This window comes from Eleutherodactylus coqui, chromosome 5 (genome assembly GCF_035609145.1).
Source record: "Eleutherodactylus coqui strain aEleCoq1 chromosome 5, aEleCoq1.hap1, whole genome shotgun sequence".
NCBI lineage: Eukaryota > Metazoa > Chordata > Amphibia > Anura > Eleutherodactylidae > Eleutherodactylus > Eleutherodactylus coqui.
The window spans coordinates 44,036,232-44,054,264 of NC_089841.1; the positions used below are offsets into that span (position 1 = coordinate 44,036,232).

Genomic DNA, 18,033 nt, shown 5'->3' on the forward strand with positions numbered 1-18,033 from the left:
TACAAGATGTGATACGGGCAGGCATGGAGGCTCTAGTACCCTGTTGTACCACCTCTAGCTTGGATACAAGATGTGATACGGTGAGCATGGAGGCTCTAGTACCCTGTTGTACTGCCACTAGCTTGGATACAAGATGTGATACGGGCAGGCATGGAGGCTCTAGTACCTGTTGTACCGCCTCTGGCTTGGATCGAGATGTGATACGGTGTGGGATTGGATGCTCCAGTTCCATGTTGTACCACCCGTAGCTTGGATACAAGATGTGATACAGGAGGCCATGGAGGCTCTGGTACCCCGTTGTACCAACTCTAGCTTGGATACAAGATGTGATACTGGCTGGCATGGATCTAGTACTCTGTTGTACCGATCTAGCTTGGATGCAAGATGTGATACGGGGGCATGGAGGCTCTAGTACCCTGTTGTACCGCCTCTAGCTTGGATACAAGATGTGATACTGGCTGGCATGAAGGCTCTAGTACCCTGTTGTACCACCTGTAGCTTGGATACAAATTGTGATACAGGTGGGCATGGGGGCTCTAGTACCCTGTTTTTCCACCTCTAGCGTGGATGCAAGATGTGATACTGGCGGGCATGGAGACTATAGTACTCTGTTGTACCGCATCTAGCTTGGATACAAGATGTGATACGGGCAGGCATTGAGGCTCTAGTACCCTGTTGTACCACCTCTAGCTTATATACAAGACGTGATACAGGCATGGAGGCTCTAGTTCCCTGTTGTACTGCCTCTAGCTTGGATACAAGATGTGATACAGGTGGGCATGGAGGCTCTAGTACCCTGTTGGACCACTTATAGCTTGGATACAAGATGTGATATGGGTGGGCATGGAGGCTTACAGATTCTGTATGGTATCCTGCGGCATATTGCTCTACATTAGCTGTAACTGAGCCTCTTGATCGTGTACACTCGTAGGCTGTGGAAGTTGGCCTCCCAGATGGTCCCATACATGTTATATTGGTAATAAATCTGGTGACCGGGCAGCCACGGAAGTGTGACAATGTTGTGGGGGCTTCCTGTGACCCCCTTGTGTGTGCAGCTGTGCATTATCGTACTGGATGCCTCTTGGAAGCCGCCATGAGAGGAACACATGTGGCTGTAGGATGTCCTGAACATATCGCTGAGCTGTCATTGTCCCTCGTACCACTACCAGTGGTGACCGACTGTTGTATGTGATGGCCCCCAGACCATCACACCAGCAGGGGGCAGTGTGCCGCTCCCCAGCAAAGGCAGGATTGAGGCGCTCACCCCGAGGTCTCCAGACACGAACACGGCCATCATCAGTGCCCAAAATAAACTGAGATTTGTCACAGAAGACAACCCGGTTCCACTAGACAGCATCCAGTTTCATTGTTCATGACACCACTGCAAATGGAGGCGACAGTGGATGTTAAAGACCTACATGTAATGGGCAATGGGAGACCAAAGGGCTTTCAAACACAGGGGTGTAACGATGGCGCCACCTGTCTCTGGATGGTGGACAGTGAAACAGTTGGAGGTGCTCATGCTTCTTGGACAATCAGAGGCTCCTCTCTACTGGTGGTCCTGAGCCTGGTCACCTTGTCTGCCCTCATACATCCACTGGTCCCAACACCTCCTAACAGTCTGGTCAGACGCTCCTCTCTACTGGTGGTCTGTCGGGGGTCCTGAGCCCGGTCACCTTGTCTGCCCTCATACATCCACTGGTCCCAACACTTCCTAACAGTCTGGTCAGACGCTCCTCTCTACTGGTGGTCTGTCGGGGGTCCTGAGCCCGGTCACCTTGTGTGCCCTCACACATCTACTGGTCCCAACACCTCCTAACCGTCTGATCAGAACGGCCGGTGGGGGACAATTCATCGATATGACCATCCAGCTTCTCACATCCCAATAATGCGCCCCTCTCAGACTCTGGTAACGGGCGAAATCTCTTCTCTGTGTTGTAGAGACGTCTAGTGGCCAACAAGCTCTACAAATGGAGGAAGAGGTCACTACACACAAGGAGCCTCCGAGAGCCTCTTATAGGCCAAGGGGGGGAACCACTTTTAGGGCCTCAGGTGACAAGACCGTTCATCTAATCACCCCAACTCTCATCATTTGTATATGGAACTGCAGGGCAGGTTTTGGCAGCAAAACGACAACTTTTTCTGGGAGCGGGGTGTTTTTGACAAAGAGTGTATTTGGGTACATGGATGGGTGGTTAGCACAGAAGTTGTAAAAAAAATCATTGCCATTCTTATTGCAGAGACAAAACCTTTATATTGTCTACTGTCCAATAATAGATGGGTACTAAGAGTTTTGAAATTGAAGAATAGCCCCATCTAGTGGTGAGGGGAAATATTACTGCTAGAAACTGTAGTAACAAATGGATATAGAGTCATTGGACTTTTCTCAGGTAAAAGATGCCTGAATTGGTACACGATTAATGAGACGTTAATATCCATTATAGCTGATAGACATAATAACTTATGAGCCTAGTGATTTCATGGGGGGGCCGTGGTACGTGGTCCTTGGCCACATCATCGCCGTTATCCAATGGATAACAGTGATCATGTAAAAGAAAAAAAAGTTAAAGTTTTACCTCCCCTCATGGATCCGATCTATGAGGGTAGGTGAAATTACTTACCTAGGGCCTCCGGCGATGTTCCCTGATGGGATCTTTATCCACAAACCTTTCCCCAGCTTTGGCGCATGCATCCGTTAGCAATATGGCGGACGCTAGCGCAGAAGCTGGGGAGGGCTTGGGAAACTTACATACACACAGAAGATAAGGGCCACAATGGGTACATGTCTGAGCACAGGACAAACAGGGGGATCCATTTTGGGGCGTCAATCCTCATTTTCATGTGCACTATAGAACAAAAAAAACTGTCTTTAACCCCTTCATGACGCTGCCCTTTTTTTTCCCTTTTCGTTTTTTCCTCACCCCCTTAAAAAAATCATAACTCGTTTATTTCTCCATTGACGTCGCTGCATGAGGGCTTGTTTTTTGCGGGACGAGTTGTATTTTTCAATAGTGCTATTTAATGTACCATATAATGGACTGAAAAACTTTAAAAAAATTCTAAGTGGAGTAAAATGAAAAAAAAACGACATTCCGCCATCTTTCAGTGCGTTTTGTTTCTACGGCGCACAAACTGCAACAAAAACGACATGATAACTTTATTCTATGGGTCAGTACAATTATTACGATACCAAGCTTGTATAGTTTTTTTTTACTGTACTACTCTTTTTTTTTTTCAAAGACATTTAATTTTTTTCAATTATTTTCTGTGGTCATCTTCTGCGCGCAATAACTTTTTTATTTGTCCGTGGATGTAGTTCAGTGATGGCTCATTTTTTGCGGGATGTCCTGTAGATATACAGTGATGACACAGTACAGGGATAACATACACAGTGATGTCACAGTACAGAGATAACATACACAGTGATGTCACAGTATTAATATACACAGTGATGTCACAGTACAAGATAACATACACAGTGATGTCACAGTATTAATATACACAGTGATGTCACAGTACAAGATAATATACACAGTGATGTCACAGTACAAGATAACATACACAGTGATGTCACAGTATTAATATACACAGTGATGTCACAGTACAAGATAATATACACAGTGATGTCACAGTACAAGATAATATACACAGTGATGTCACAGTGTAGACACAAATAAAACACAAGAAATTCAATAAAAATGTAAGAAACAGCTAAATTACATAGATGATTTTAAACCTCACTGAGACGGATGAGCTGTGTTGGGAGATATGACTGACATGGGCAATTAATAGAAAGCAGTTAAATATTAATAATTCTTTATTACCCCACAGAAACCCAAATGAAGATTACAAGAACGAGGACGGTATGTATGGGAGACGCTTATTATTGCTGGATGCATACATCCGTGTTTGGGTGTTCAGCTCATACAGGTTGTCAGCGCTGATCTTCTCTAACGTGTGTGTGGCGGTGCTCCTAACTGATATTTCTAGGATATTATATCTCCTGAGCCAGTGCTCAATTTCCCTAAATACCTGCTGGAGGGATGCTGAAACATTGCAGGACACTCACTGAAATGATGCATACACTGCAAAGACTGATACATTGTACATAGCTAGTCCTGCTCTCAGCTGAGAAGTGGATACAATTGTATCCAGTGTAGACAATGCTCTGTGAGCTAAACAGCCCCGACTCCAGACTGATACATTGTACATAGCTAGTCCTGCTCCCAGCTCAGAAGTGGATACAATTGTATCCAGTGTAGACAATGCTCTGTGAGCTAAACAGCCCAGACTCCAGACTGATACATTGTACATAGCTAGTCCTGCTCTCAGATGACAAGTGGATACAATTGTAGACAATGCTCTGTGAGCTAAACAGCCTTGACTCTAGACTGATACATTATAGCAAACTAGCACAGAGATTTATACAGCTTTGCTCTTAATATTACATTGTTATAGTGAGTGAATCGTTTCATTTATGTTGCTTTTTGTATTATATCTTGCAGGATCTATTGCTGATGAAATAGTAAGTATTACTTCTGTGAAGAAAAGACATTTTGGGGTACTGGTGGGGTATGTGTTATATTTAAAGTAACGGCACAGGATTAGAAAACACGGAGTGCCACACCTGTCTACTGGTTGTGTCTGGTACTACACTTCAAGCCCATTCATTTTAATGAAGTTGAGCTGCAATACCAGGCGCATCCTATAGACCGGTGTGACGCTGTTTATAGAAGAAAGCAACCGGATCTTTCTAATGCTGTACAGCTCCTTTAAATGTTTATAGATCTTTAAAAAAATGTTACAATTTCAGATCGCCATTACAAACTTATTGAACCCCTTTAACAAAGAAGACAATTATAACATTCCATATATTATTATACAAGGGCAGCTGGCTGATCTATAGAGGAGTTTACCCGAGAGTGAAAGCTGGATGAAGAGCTAAGGCTGCAATGTCATCCATAGATCCCGAAGACATGAACATGTTTCTTCTGAGACAATCAATAGAATCGAGAGCCTCCTGTCACGGTGGAGACAGCTACACATGTACTATACAGACAGTGACATGCGTGTAACTAACTGACGTGTATATAACCCGGGACATCAAGAGCAAGGCTGACGGGAAACACTGAGACAGTACAATGATATGTGACAGGGAGCGCTGCTGCTGCTGACTTAATCATGTCAGGGAAGACAGAGACTGACACCAAACTAAACCTCGGGCGCAGCTCCCTCAACGATAGACTCGCCAATAAGTAGAAATTGCCCACTTTCTTCTAGTTAAAAGTTCTATTCAGCACTTATATCTACTCCTGGGAAAGTTGGGTCTCTGCCAGTATGACCATTATAGGTGTTGTTACAGTTCCCATTAGAGATGCCGCTATAGGGGTGTAGAGGTACTAATGGAAGGGGTTAAAGGGTTGCCTCCTTTTTCATCACAAACTATAAGATGTTTAAAAATGGGGTGTGATTTTGAGGGTGTGAAGAACTCTAATGTCCTTGGAGTCTAAGATACCAAAACATCACAACAACATCCCTGGTGGTCTAGAGCAGGGAATGAGGTAAAAAAGAACCAAAATAAGTCTTGTTTAGCACCAACTTATTCCACAGCGCTTTCAGGTAATTTTATGATTACCCCCCACCAAGCTGGGAACTCGTTTTACCAACTTCAGAATAATGGAAGAAAAACTAGTTCAAGAGATAAGCAGAATGACAGTTTTGAGAGATAATTTTGCATAAGGTGCTAATGGGCACTAATACCCATTAGTATTTTATCAGCTTCACTTGCATGCAAATCAGCCTCCAGAAGCTGTAGCAGAACTCAGCAGGAGATTTGAGCTCTGTAATTAGGTCTATTGTTCAGCCATGGTTGCTAAGAGAAAACAATGTAATCTCTAGCTTCCGTGTAGATAACAACATTGGGCTGTTTTCAGCCACAGGCCGCACAGCAAAAAAATACAATGTTATCTCCTGCTCCCAGCATGCGGGCTGCACAATGGTTTTTATGCTGAACTAAAAATCATCGTTCAAATGAAAAGTGCACAATGGTAGCATTTACACACGATCATTGCTCAAAAGCCATTGTTTTAACGAATTTGAGTGATAATTGTTGCGAGTAAAAGGGCCTTTAGTAATACACAGTTCTCACTGAAAACAATGAGCTATCCAGAGAGAGAGAGAGTGCCTGTGAAGGTGCTCTCCATAATAGATGAGGATCCTAACTGAGTTACCTTTAGAGTTGAGCGAGTATACTCCCTAAGGCACATTACTCGATTGAGTAGTGCCTTAGCTGAGTATAACCCGCTCGTCTCTAAAGATTCGGGGGCCGGCGGGGGGCGGGGAACGGCGGGGGAGAAACGGAGGAGAGATCTCCCTCTCTCCCGCCCGCTACCCCCTGCTCCCCGCCGCAACTCACCTGTCACCCGCGCCGGCCCCCGAATCTTTAGAGATGAGTGGGGAGATACTCGGCTAAGGCACTACTCGATCGAGTAATGTGCCTTAGCGAGTATACCGCTCATCTCTAGTTACCTTATAATTCCCAAGGAGTTTAAGTGGAAATTGTCTTAAATCCAGATTTTCTGTTTTACTCACATAAATTATTTTGAATGCTGTAGAGTGAAGAAAGCGATGATGACTGCTACGAAGGAATTGATGAGCTTAAGTAAGTACAGCGTATTTTTATGTCTCTGTTGTCAGGTGCTTATAGCATGCCATCCCACCTCTGTAAGGAGAGAATAACAATAGTATCGGGATCAGTGGGAGCGCTCCAACAGTACCAAATGACTTTATCAATATATGATTGTATGAAGTTATAAGGAAAAAAGGACTTACCCGGCACTGTGTGAGTAACCCTGTGAAGGGTTAACTCACTAGTGCCTCCATATCCGGGATAGCCTGTAGAAAAACTTCCTTCCCTATCCTGTCCGGAGAGCCGCTTGGATGTCTGGGGTCCCCAGTTACAGGGAGCCCAGTGTGCACAGAAGTTAAAAGAAAAAAGTATCCAAAGTAGCGCTTCACGGGATGAAGTTTGTTATTCTACACCTGGAAGGTGTAGGTTTTATTGCAATAAAACCTACACCTTCCAGGTGTAGAATAACAAACTTCATCCCGTGAAGCGCTACTTTGGATACTTTTTTCTTTTAACTTCACCTCTGTAAGGAGATGATAGTAGTGATCCACCAAAATAGAGATTTGCACTTTTAAGAAACTTTTAAAGTTTTAGCGGAGATCTGGTAGCGGAGACACTGTTGCAACGGGGGCCACAATCAAACAGTGGAGTCGGGGTGGCGTACAACATCAGTTCCAGCCCACGTGATTGCACCTTTGATGGATGCCTTGTCACTTGCCTTTTTCTTGTCACTGCAGAAGTTCCCTTAGGTGTTGTCTGTCAGGAATCCCTCAGTGTTTAGTGTTCCCTTCTTCTCTTCCCAGTTAAAATATCTCCTGTGTTGTATTAACTAATTAGCAGACAGGTAGATGTTTTCCCTAGTCAGCCAATCAGCCGTAATGGTGTTGTATTTATTCTGGGCCCGCCTCTATATGGGTGCAGGTTATTTTCCTCCCTGAGGTGTCTAGTGTGTCTGCGATCCTCCGCAGCTAAGTAACACAGGTGATTCTTCTACTGCGGGGTTTATTCATGTTAGTCCAGCTCTCATGTATCGATGTATAGCTAAAAAGATAGCATTTACATCTACTATATATCCTTCCTTATAGCACAACAGGCTGGGTACCAAGAACACCACTAATCAAAACTTTTGACATGTCATTCCCACTCCTACATGTCAAAAGTTTCTTCAAAGTGCAGTTGCTCTTTAGTCATTGTGAGCCTCTCCTTTTAGTGCTCAGCACAAGAGAGAACAAGAGGACAAGATTGAGAAAAAGCGGAAAAAAGAGTTGGAGCAAGCTAAGAAAGAGCAAAAGGAAAAAGAAAAGAAGGAGCAGGAGATAAGAAAGCGATTCAAGGTAAGTCCTAACAACCCTACTGAGTGTCATATAGAAAGTGTATACTCAAACTTAGTGAATGTCAACAGTGAACGCCATTTCTCTATTTTATCTATTTATTTAAAAAATTGTTTTTGGATTATAGGCATGTAGGGATAGTCACAGTTACATAATAACATCCTGTCTACCTGCAGCCACCACTAGGGGGAGCTCAGGAGATTACTGAATATACATTGTACTCTAGTAACACAGTATACAGTAATCTTCTGTAGAGTCATACAGTTACACGATAACATTCTACTACCTACAGCCACCACTAGGGGGAGCTCAGGAGATTGCTGTGTATACATTGTACTCTATAGTAACACAGTATACAGTAATCTCCTGTAGAGTCATAGAGTTACATGATAACCTTCTACCTGCAGCCACCAATAGGGGGAGCTCAGGAGATTACTGTATATACATTGTACTCTATAGTAACACAGTATACAGTAATCTCCTGTAGAGTCATAGAGTTACATGATAACATTTTACTACTTACAGTCACCACTAGGGGGAGCTCAGAAGATTACTTTATACGTATGTGGACCATTTTATGAGATTATTGGTGGTGTTACATAGTACCCCAAGTCCTTCTTATAATATGACTCCCTGCTTTTCCTGCAGTTAACCGAGCAGGTAGACGTCATTCATAATGCCAAGGCCAACATGGACTATAAAGGTGGCAAAAATGAACTCAGTTTTAAAAAGGAAGATGAGATTGAAATCATACGAGTTACTGATAATCCGGAAGGAAAGTGGCTCGGGAGGATGAATGGAAATTGTGAGTATCTGTCAGAGTGTGAACATTCCTCCAAACCATATGTGAATGCCCAGCAGAATAATCTAAGTCACCAGTTAGAGAGAAATGCCTGACTAAACCCCTGGTAACAGCTGAAAAATGGGAAACATTACAGCGCAACGCTGCATCACAGAGTATTATGTCTGACTCCTGCAGTGTGGGACCGCAGACAGAGGACACAAACGTTTGCTAGGACTACTGCTGTCCTTCTTTCCCCTCCCCTCATTTCTTCCTCCTTTGCTTCCTCTCTCAGCTCCTTCCTTCCTATATCTTACCTCCTTCTTTCTTTCCTCTGTTCTCCTTCCTTTCTCTCACTTCCTTCCTTCCTCTCTCTTAGTTCTTTCCTTCATTTTTCTCTCACCTCCTTCAGCACTCTTATCTCATTGCTTCCTCTCACTTAAAGGGGTTGTCCCGCGGCAGCAAGTGGGTCTATACACTTCTGTATGGCCATATTAATGCACTTTGTAATGTACATTGTGCATTAATTATGAGCCATACAGAAGTTATCAAAAGTTTTTCACTTACCTGCTCCGTTGCTGACGTCCTCGTCTCCATGGTTGCCGTCTAATTTTCGCCGTCTAATGGCCAAATTAGACGCGCTTGCGCAGTCCGGGTCTTCTGCTTTCTCAATGGGGCTCCGTGTAGCTCCGCCCCGTCACGTGCCGATTCCAGCCAATCAGGAGGCTGGAATCGGCAATGGACCGCACAGAAGCCCTGCGGTCCACCGAGGGAGAAGATGCCGGCGGCCATCTTCACCGGGTAAGTAAGAAGTCACCGGAGCACGGGGATTCAGGTAAGCGCTGTCCGGTGTTCTTTTTTAACCCCTGCATCGGGGTTGTCTCGCGCCGAACGGGGGGGGGGGTTGAAAAAAAAAAAAAAAACGTTTTGGCGCGGGACAGCCCCTTTAACTTCATGCTTCCTCTTACCTCTTTCAGTCCTTTTTTCCCCTCTCTTACCTCCTTCAGTCCTTTTTTCCCCTCTCTTACCTCCTTCAGTCCTTTTTCCCCTCTCTTACCTCCTTCAGTCCTTTTTCCCCCTCTCTTACCTCCTTCAGTCCTTTTCCCCCCTCTTACCTCCTTCAGTCCTATTTTCCCCTCTCTTACCTCCTGCAGTCCTTCTTTCCCCTCTCTTACCTCCTTCAGTCCTTCTTTCCCCTCTCTTACCTCCTTCAGTCCTTGTTTCCCCTCTCTTACCTCCTTCAGTCCTTCTTTCCCCTCTCTTACCTCCTTCAGTCCTTCTTTCCCCTCTCTTACCTCCTTCAGTCCTTTTTCCCCCTCTCTTACCTCCTTCAGTCCTTCTTTCCCCTCTCTTACCTCCTTCAGTCCTTCTTTTCCCTCTCTTACCTCCTTCAGTCCTTCTTTCCCCTCTCTTACCTCCTTCAGTCCTTCTTTCCTCTCTCTTACCTCCTTTCTTCTTCTCTCTCTCGCTTACCTCTTCCACTCTCTTAGCTCTTTCCTTCCTCTCTCACTTACCTCTTTTCTTCCTCTCTCTTACTTTCCATCCTTTTATCTTCTTCCTTCTGATTTTTTATTTATTTCTTCCGCTCTCTTACCTCATTCCTTCCTCTCTCTTACCGCTTTCCTTCCTCTCTTATCTCCTTCTGCGCTCTCTTACCTCATTCCTTACTTTCTTACCTCATCCCTTCCTTAGCTTCTTTTTTCCTCTCCCCTACCTCCTTCATTTCTTCAGCTCTCTGTTACCTCTTTTCTTGTTCTCTCTCTCTCTCTTACCTCCTTCCTTCCTCTCTTACCTCCTTCCTTCCTCTCTTTTCTCTGTCTTTTCCTTTCAACTTTCCTGTTTTTCTCTCTTCCTTCCTTGTTCCTTTCTTTTTTTCACCAATGTCACGTTTGATGTGCATCTTTTTATTATCACTGACAGTTTCTTCCTTGTAATACAATCTGCTGTTTCTCAGATGGATATATAAAAACGTTGATGGTGAAAGTAGATTATGACTCACTACCGAGAAAGAAGCCGGCAATGAATGCTGCTGTAGAGAATGACCAGGATATCTATGATGACGTTGGGGAGCAGGAGGCCATCAGCAAGTAGGAGACACATTTATCTTTTACTCCAATCAGAATTAAAACCATTTGACAATTTTTTTGCTAGCAGGTAGAAACATATTTTATAAAATAGTGACATGGTATAAGACTGGAGGGGCGGACGAAGGGGAAGACCGCCTAGACTAGGATAAATGAAACTGCAGAGAGGAATACAAAAGGGAAAACAGTGAAGACCTTGCCGGGCTCGGAGATGAGGAGGTGGTAAAAGGTGGCCAGATGGCTAAGAAAAGGAGATGGCAAATCATCCGGATATGTGAACATTAACCCCTTTTGTTACCCTGGACCACCAGGGCTATATTAATTCACCCCTTTGTCACCATAGATCACAAGGCCTATGTCATTAACCTTTTGTTACCCTGGACCACCAGGCCTATTTTAATTAACCCATTTGCAACAATAGACCTATTTTGCTTGCCCATTTGTCACCAGGTCCATGTTAATTAACCTTTTTGATGACCTAGACCAGTGAGCCCATATTAATTAACTTATTTGTAGCAGTAGACCACCAGGCCTATGTTAATTATTCCTTTTGTCAACTTAGATCACCAGACCTGTGTTAATTTACCCCCATTGTCACTCTAGACCACCAGGCCTATGTTAATTATTTTGACACTGTGGTTATTGTATTATATTTGACACTGCAGGGCGATATAATGTAGAAGTAATAACCTTCATTACTACTAGTATATAAACAGAATAACTCTATATGGTCAAAGAAAAGTCTCAAATATCTGCGGTATCTCAGTGTAAATAGTAGGTGGTGAACATGGCCAGCCTTAGCTATGTGGCCTGCCACCAACTTGTGAGGGGGCACCAGGCAGATGTAGGCTGTAGGGAATCAACACGTTTTGGTCCGCAGGTCAGATCATCTTCTTCTTCTGTATGGCATCATTTAGTGAAGTTACATGAATCATTCTCCTCTTGGCTCTGCCTCTACACCTCTGATGTTCCAAGGCTCTGCTATCAGCCCATTGGCACCCGCCACAACACAATTGCTTAATTCTACTACTGTATTTATGTTATGAGCTTGGTTCTGGTGCTGTATTTATGTACTGAAATTGGTTCTGGTAGTATATTTATGTTGTTATTTTAGTTCTGGTATTGTATCTATGTACTGAGGTTGGATTTATGTATTTATGTACTAAGATTGGCTTTGGGGCTGCATTTATGTTATGTTAGTTCTGGTATGGTATTTATTCTCTGAGCCGCTCTGGTGCGGGTATGCTGCTATTTTGCTGCTTTCTGCACAAGCAGAACACAGGCAGACCACCTATCAGTGCAAGAGATTTTTTCTCTTGTGAATTGGGAGCATTAAAAAAATATTCCTCATAGGGTGCCAAATATATATATATATATATATATATATATATATATATATATATATATTACAGTTTTAGTATTTAATTGTTCCTATTTCTTTCTCTTTTCAGTCACAGCCTTGGTGCAAATCCACGTAAGTACAACCATATGCATCTTTTATACTAATGGAAGCCAAGGGGGTTATTCTTTTACTATATACAACTTATAATGGGCTGAAAGACGTACAAGTTGCAGCGTAGTCACAGGGTGACATGTTCCCTTCTGGATTACATCCGTTTCTGTGAAACCTCTATGACAGCTGTCCATGTATACATTTGTTTCTACAGATTTTCCACCGCCGCCGCCCATTAATGAGGATGATGACATCTATGATGGTGTTGATGAAGGCCCTGCTGAAAGGTAGATAGTGGCCATTAGTATGTTCCTTTAAATGGAAGAATATAAACTTTTTTTAGACCTCCAAACCCGATGAAGGTGCCGATCCGTAACACGTAGTATTATTAAAGGTATTAAGTGAATCAGCCCTGTTTCTGTGAATGGCCTCCATCAGTATCTGAAGTATCCACTATTCCATCAGTTCCTCTGCAAACCTTTAAACCTGAGAGTGTGTGTGATGCTACACTCTCCATACCTGTGAGAAGGGGGCGGTCCTTTGCTATATGACCTTTACTACTGGTCCTTGATATGAAAGCCCATTGACTAGTTGCTCCACTTAAGACAGCGGTTGTGTTTAGCACCTATTCCCTGATGGTGTGCTTATTACTAGGGGTCTGGTTTATAGGACCACCCTCACCAAATGTTGTACAAAATATTTCCAAATGTTTTATGCCTTCAGCTCCTGTACAAATTGATGCATCTCCATGGTTACAGACTACAAACAAGCCCTGTGTAGTCGGATCCTGCAGTCTGTGAAATTTCCCCAGGAGACACAGAACCACAAAATTGTTGAATGTGACTACACAGGGTTTGTAGTCTGTAGCCATGGAGATGTATAGGTGTGAAGCTGTTGGGGCGAAGACAAGCTGCATTGCGACTTGCAGCGATTCTCGATTAACAGAGGGGGTCCCAGGTGGACAACCCTTTAAACCACGGTTTCCCTACACATAACAGAAGGTTATGGGACTTGGTATGTAATGTCTTAAATGTTAAAATTAAATTTTCTGTGTCTGTACCATTTAGTATTAACATTAAATGGGTTATCTTGGGATGCAAAATCCTTTTCTGCTTCCAGTCTGGTCCCATTATTGGGTCATGTGGTATGGACTCTCTTTGTGCCAGTCATGTTATCACAAGGGACTGGCTGTTCGCAGCAGCATAGGAAGGTGGGTGCAGCAGGTGCGGGCCGCCCCGGGCGTTATCACTGGGGGGGTTACAGCTCAGGTGTGGTCCTGCCTGCCGCATTCTCCGCCACTCCTACCTGCTGTTCCAGAGGAGCAATCCATAGAGGTGGACACTAGATGGAGGTGGTGCTGCTCAGGATTTCCACGACCTTGGACAGGAATGCCAGCACCCGCTGTGACTCTTGCTGCAGAAAGACCCACAGTGCTTCGGCCCCCTGGGTCAGCAGCTTCTTCAGTGCCAGGTGATGGGCTTCACTGTACAGGTCCGGGATGGGTGACGAAAAAACATTTTCTGCATCGGGTACCACCTGACCTTGCTATGCCACTGGCTGTTCCGCTCATTTTAATAACTACGCCAGCCCTGTTCTCTGTCTTTGCATTAAGATGAGCTGTACAGCCAGTCCCTTACAATGACGTGATACGATACGGCTATGGATTTTGCCTCCCTAGACAATTCCTTTAAATGAGTTGTCTGATATGTTAGCTTTGCTGGCAGTGGAAAGAATGATACAACAAAAAAGCATACTACGCGCTACTGCCTGATTCTCCAATGCCATCACTTCCATCCTGTTTTTACATTACATGCAGCAGTGAAGTGAGTGTCCCAACCAGGAATGGAATGTCATCAGTGATGTCCTGTATACAAGCCTGACCCTGCTAAAGGGACTGTCCGGTTATAAAACTATTGGCGGCCTGCCTTCAGGATAGCTCATCAATAGTACATCAGCAAGGGTCTATCACCCAGGACTCCGCCAATCAACTGTTCACCAGGCCAGTGTGCTAGTGCACTGAGCTGATTTCTGCAGGAAGCAGACAGCTCCGTTCTCATTGCAGTGGCTGTGCTTGGTATTACAGTTCCCATTGAAGTAAACAGCCTGCAATATGAAGCCTGGTCATTGCAGTAGGAATGCAGCTGTCTGCCTCCTGTTGAAATTAGCACAGTGCATGAGCGCACTGGCTCAGAGAGCAGCTGATCATCGGATGTTCCGGGTAGCGCACTTCTGTAAATCTACTATCAATGGGCTATCCAGAGAATAGGCCATCAGTAGTTTAAAACTGGTCAACCCCTTAAACTACAACCCAATGGGACCTGTATACTGGTCATTGGGGCCAGAAGACCTGGTGATGTCACAAGCCATGTGACATTTTGCCATAGCGTCAAACTCATGCAGTCTTAGCTGAGTAAGCAAATTTAACCCTCTCTGTCCCAAAATTAATGTTTGGGACAGAGAGGGTGAAATAAAAAAAAAATGGAACACCCCTTTAAACTGTGTATATGCAATAAAGTAGTGAAGTCAACTCTGTACAAACTAGAAGCTTAATTTCCACATAAGAACTGACGTCATACTCAAGAGTTCCTTTATTTTTGCCTCTGCACTTACATTGTCTCTCTGAACTGAACGGTTCATTCTACACACTGCAAAGCTCTGTACCACAGGAGGAAGAGAAAGGCGGCACGTCATTGTGGGGTCTCTTTAAGAAGCGGAAGGGAACAGAAATCAAAAAGAAACATGTACAGGAAAAAACAGAGCAAGATAACGAAGAAGCCGAAATGTCCTTGTAAGACTATAAAAGCTTCCCACTGAGAGCAGCTCTGCTAACCGCACCCAGTATTAATTCACTGGTGTAACCCGCCAATCAATACCAATCAATCTGCTATTAATCAAGTGCTTATCTATCAGATTAACCCGCCAAAATGACTGATTATACAAAGCTTCTTATAAACTAACAGAATGATACAACGGTACAAGGAAGAACACGTGATAAACTTGAGCGTCCATGACCATCATTGGCCAAGGAGTGTTGGCATCTGGAGGTCATTGGCTGTTGTGTATAGGGCTTCAGATGTTAATATCACCATATCTCTGCTCTGCATCTTATGAGAGGTGTCTAATGTCTGGTGTTGAGTGGTGTAGATATAGGGGATGTATGAAGTAGTGGTTTCCACCCAAGCTTCGAGGCCAAGGGGGAAACAAAGGTCCCTCAGCCACACAAGACATCAGTATATGGCACAGGTGAGATCTCTGTTACTAATTTTACACAGGTCCCACACACTTCATTATGCCCTATGGTATTTACCGGGCACAAAAAATTTGATCTGCATCACCCAGGTTGGTATTGTAGTTGTAGTTCCCAATAAACTCAATGCAATACTAACCTGGGCTGCTGCAACATGTGCAGAGCTACCTGCTTTCGGTGCTGTCTCCAATGAGAGTGGGTCCAATATCAGCTGGTGATCCCAACTGGCAGACCCTCACAAAAGGTCATCAGTAGTGAAGTCCTTGACTACCCCTTTAACATAGTAAAAGTCATTGAAAATCAAGTGAAAGGGTAAAAAAACTGTGGCATAGAAATAGTTTTTAAGAGTCAAGTTAAACTTTGCAACAGCTGTAGATCTAGGATGAGCAGAATGAACACTACGTCACTTTCACAAGCAATTTTATTGTTGTCCCAATATATATGAAATTGAAAACAAACCAAATTTGCAAATAATTTGACACATTTCCAATTGTTTCAGGTCTTCAGCTCCTATACAAATTGATGCATCTCCATGGTTACAGACTACAAACAAACCCTGTGTAGTCGGATTCTGCAGTCTCTGAAATTTTAGATTTGCATCGCTTTTGCTGGGGTCAAAGGAAACCTATTTCTTTCATACAACACAAAGCCAAGCAGCATGGAATATCTTTCAGTTGACCCATTGTCAGGTTTATTAGAGCGGATTCAGATGACCGTATATTGGCTCGGTTTTCACACAGAGCCGATATACTGTGTCCGCATCTGCGGGGGGGGGGGGGGGGGAGAATGGAAGAGCGAGGAGCAGGAACTGAGCTCCCGCCCCCTCTCTGCCTCCTCTTCACCCCTCTGCACTATTTGCAATGAAAGGAGGTGGGATGGGGGTGGGGCTAAGTGCTGAGAATTGGCCCCACCCCCATCCCACCTCTCCCCATTGCAAATAGTGCAGAGGGGCGGAGAGGAGGCAGAGAGGGGGTGGGAGCTCAGAGCACTGCTCCTGGCTCTTCCAGGCTTCCCCCCTGCAGAGAGAGACGACATATATCGGCTGGCCGTGAAAACCCAGCCGATATACATTAGTCTGAATCCAGCCTAAGAAGGTTGCAAGCAAAAAAACAAAACAAAGCAGGACCAAAAGTAAATGCTTGCCTGTTTGGCACTAACTATACAAAGTACAGTTCTCTCTATCAGCTTCTCCTTGCCAGCTTACAACACACACTTGGCAACCTTACAATACTCAGTTCACACTTGAGTCTCACACAGACAAGCTTTCTGTGTCCCCAGGAAGAGCAGCTGACTGTTCTCTTAGCTGCCTTAAATGTCTACCTTCTGGATTAAGTATCTAGCAGGTAAGACCCGTCCTATTACTACACATAGGAAAATATACCTCCCCTCTACAACCATGCCCGTATGTTTATCACAAGTCATACTCTTCCATCTACTAAATGTAAGTAATGGTGCATTACAAGAGACAACTATTATCCATATAGTCACTCGATACAGTGAATATAAGCAACAGTTGTTTCGTGTAAGTACGGCTACCAACCAGGTAACATGTGAGAATTTGTTCACTAATCACTTCGTTTCAGTTCCTCGAAAAAAAAAATGTCTGGTTGATTAGTTATGGTCTGCTGTAGACAGGTAATTGCCTGTCTTTCAATGACTAGCTAATAACACTGTAGGGAGGTGTGAGGTTCAGTGACCTGAAAATTCTACAATCCGACTACACAGGGTTTGTTTGTAGTCTGTAACCATGGAGATGCATTGGTGTGTGTAGAAGCCATGAATGATAGTAGACTTTTAATCTAGACCTGTTGCAAAATTGCTTTATTTTCACTTAAAGTGACCCACCTGTCCCAGGACAAAATTTTCACTGAGACTGGAGGGTAGTAATATTACCAGTCGCTCTCCTTTCCTGGTATTCCGCTCTAGGTCGGTCCTTCTTCAGTCTTCCAAGATGGCCGAACAGGTTTTCTGACTACTTGATGCATACTTGGCACCAGATGTGCATCAGTAGTCTAAGGAGCCTTTCACAAGTGCAGAATATTTTTGCAAGACGCACCTAAAGAAGCAGAGAAGAGTGGCAGGTAATATTACTTCTTCCCTGGGACAAATTTTGCCCCAAGGACATGAGGGTTGCTTTAAGGTGCAGTAAAAACAAAATTGGGATGTGAAAGGGGAAAATAGGTTCTAGGAATTTTCCAGTTACCTTAACTCACACCTGACCTCTGATCTCTGTGACTCTACTAACTGCTGAAATGTTCTTGTTTCCTCTGCTAGAATCTTTACATTTACACTATTTACACACTATGGGTCTCACTGGGCCGTGTCACCGAGAGCAACCAATCAGAGCTAAGCATTAATTTCTTAAACTGCTGCGGTGAATGAAAGCTGTGCTGTGATTGGTTGCTATGGTCAACAAGGACAGATTTAGTTTTGGCCAGTTTTGATAAATGAAGCCTTAACGTATGATTTTGCTTATGTCTATCCTTTTACTCTTATGTTCGCGCCATAT

General features: G+C 43.9%; 1 protein-coding gene across 5 annotated transcripts in view; it reads left to right on the forward strand.

Moving 5' to 3' along the window:
• The window catches only part of FYB1 (FYN binding protein 1), a 111,353-nt gene that overhangs the window by 75,418 nt on the left and 17,902 nt on the right, over window positions 1-18,033 (forward strand). For 3 of the 5 annotated variants that reach the window (XM_066602397.1, XM_066602398.1, XM_066602396.1), the window contains exons 4-12: window positions 3,832-3,863; window positions 4,506-4,525; window positions 6,615-6,661; window positions 7,839-7,962; window positions 8,608-8,764; window positions 10,695-10,827; window positions 12,276-12,298; window positions 12,492-12,564; window positions 14,931-15,065. In XM_066602397.1, coding sequence (XP_066458494.1) covers window positions 3,832-3,863; window positions 4,506-4,525; window positions 6,615-6,661; window positions 7,839-7,962; window positions 8,608-8,764; window positions 10,695-10,827; window positions 12,276-12,298; window positions 12,492-12,564; window positions 14,931-15,065 — 744 coding nt within the window. The remainder of the gene's footprint in view (window positions 1-3,831; window positions 3,864-4,505; window positions 4,526-6,614; window positions 6,662-7,838; window positions 7,963-8,607; window positions 8,765-10,694; window positions 10,828-12,275; window positions 12,299-12,491; window positions 12,565-14,930; window positions 15,066-18,033) is intronic. The other 2 variants (XM_066602400.1, XM_066602399.1) reach the window with 2 other exon arrangements.